Below are 2,276 nucleotides of genomic sequence, written 5' to 3' on the forward strand. Positions count from 1 at the left end.
CGCCTGTGCGTTGGCAAGTCCTCCAGGGACGGGGAGAGGGTGGGCCCTGGCCTGAAAATCAGGAGAGTCGGGCTGAAGCCCTTACCAGCTGGGAGCCACGCTCAGAGGCGTCCCCTCTCTGAGCTCCAGGTTCCTTAGGTGTACACCAGGGGGAACTCTCGTGTCAGTCTACAGGGCAGGTGCTCAAGGAGATGGTGGCCGTTATCACACCCCACACCGTGTTCTCAGGTGACGTGCGCTCCCTTTTCCCAAGACCCCCCTGACCTTCGGCTCCCCACACGCTCGCATACCCCCACTGCCACTCACTCCCAGGCCAGAGGCACCCATCCCTCCAGTTGAAGATGTGGGATAGGGAACTGCTTTCTCAGCCAGACCAGCACACAAGGGATGCTCGAGTGAGAGTCGCAGTTAGCTCAGGTGATACTTACTTCTGCTTCACAAAGTCATCTGTGATGAGCTTCCTCAGATCGCCGAGGAATGGGTGCCTCACCCTGAGGGCAAGGAAAGGAATCCATGAGCAGAGGCGGTGGCAAGGGCCCTCCCTAGCATGACTATGACTTCCCAGCCCACGGGGAGTCGCCGTGGAGGCCTGGGCATGGAGCAGAGGCCAGAGGACTGTTGGTCAGGGATGCCCCGGGTAGGGATTTGATGGAGCTCCTGACTCTGACTGTCTCTCTTAGATGTCATCTGGGGCCACAGAGCAGAGAGGGGGCCGAGCAGCGTCCGGCACTGCTTCCCCGTCCGCCCCGGTGAGACCCTTTGCTCTCTACCGAGCCCAGGGCGCCCCACACCCTTGCGCCAGACCACCAGGCTACTGCAATCCCGGGACCTCTTTGGCCAGAGGATAGCACCGAGGGGAGGAGCTGGAGAGGCCAATCATACCCTGGGCGCAGTCCCATCTTGCGTAGTGCCTCCCAGAGGACAGCTGCGAGGGGAGAGGAGGTACGAGAGTTTGGCACCCAGAAGATGAGACTATGGGCAGCCCCCCAGTTGCAGGTCCAGCCACTCACCCTCGCTGGCACGGTTGCCATTCATGAAGATGACGCCCAGAATCACCAAGAGGAGACTCAGCCTGGGAGTGTCCTTGGTTCTAAAGGTGTAGAAAGAGAAATCCTGTGTAGCAGCTATTTGCCTGAGAGACACCACCAGGCTCTCCCAACTAGCCTCTCTCAGGTTTCCCAGCTTGAGGGGAACTCTTCCCAGGACAGGCACAGTTCACTAGCTGCTGGCAGACCATTCGCACCTCCGCCTGAGACTTAATCACCTCCTCTATAACATGGGTACTAACACTTCCCTGACAGGGTTCTGCAGAGGACAGGGCGAGGCAGGGAGCCGAAGCTCTGCAAATGGCAAACGTGTGTCCAGAGATGGCTCCAGACCTTTCCTGCTCCTTCCACATCAGGACCTACACTGAAGAGGAAGCTCTCCCCTAGGCCAGCTCTGCCGGGCCCAGGTCAGGCAGGCAGGAGGAAGAGGCAAGCCACTTTCCTCCGAAGCTTTGGGGGTAAAGCCCGGCAGCAGCTTGGGGAGACCTGACGGCAGCAAGGCCTCACCCCAGGCTATCATTCCTTTCATCCAGCAGTCACCAGGCAGCCCTCACTGTGTGTGGGAGCCGTGCACCGCACTCAAGCCCCGTCTTCCTGCTTCACTGAAGGGGTGTGGGCAGGGAAGGGACACCACCGAGGAAGGTCACAACCCGCTTTCCCTTTCTTACTTTCCAAGGAGGCGAGCTGAGGAGTCCCGTGTGCAGACAAGAATATACAGGTGTTCTTCCTTGTCGATCTCCTTCAGGTGGATCCCAAACTTCTACATGGGCGAGAAAACAGAGTGTGAGATCCAAACCCCATGCTGGGCAACCTGCCGGCAGACAGTGATTCCCTGTTAGAACTGCTCCTCAGCAAGGAATCTAAACTCGTGAGCGAGGGCGGAAGAAGACAGCACACGGAGGACCTTCGCTGTGGGAGCTGACGCTGGCAGAGGCGATGAGACCCACCTCGCAAGATGGCGAGACACTCAGAGAGCATGAGAGAGAGAAGCCAAGGGCAGAAAGCACGAGTCAAACCGCCAGTGCAGTGGAAGCTCAGAGTCGGAGAGGTTAGAGATGGCTCCAGAGACTGGGCCTTGAGGGGCTGTAGGGTCGCCCCACCCTATGCCCGCTCTTCCTCCACAGAGCTACTCCCATCCCGCACCCACCTTTTCCAGGGTGTACGTTGCTCGTTCAATGATCTCAGGGAAATGTTCATCATATTCTCTGATGACATCCTTCAGCATGTCTG

General features: G+C 58.6%; 1 protein-coding gene across 1 annotated transcript in view; it reads right to left on the bottom strand.

The window, feature by feature from the left end:
* Nucleotides 1-2,276, bottom strand: part of LOC105535912 (melanoma-associated antigen D4) — an 8,323-nt gene that overhangs the window by 1,839 nt on the left and 4,208 nt on the right. Inside the window, exons 9-12 of the mRNA XM_011975162.1 lie at nt 1,011-1,090; nt 883-925; nt 429-491; nt 86-133 (exon numbers count right to left, since the gene is read on the bottom strand). Of these exons, the coding sequence (XP_011830552.1) occupies nt 86-133; nt 429-491; nt 883-925; nt 1,011-1,090 (234 nt within the window). The remainder of the gene's footprint in view (nt 1-85; nt 134-428; nt 492-882; nt 926-1,010; nt 1,091-2,276) is intronic.

This window comes from Mandrillus leucophaeus, unplaced genomic scaffold (assembly GCF_000951045.1).
Source record: "Mandrillus leucophaeus isolate KB7577 unplaced genomic scaffold, Mleu.le_1.0 Scaffold1514, whole genome shotgun sequence".
NCBI lineage: Eukaryota > Metazoa > Chordata > Mammalia > Primates > Cercopithecidae > Mandrillus > Mandrillus leucophaeus.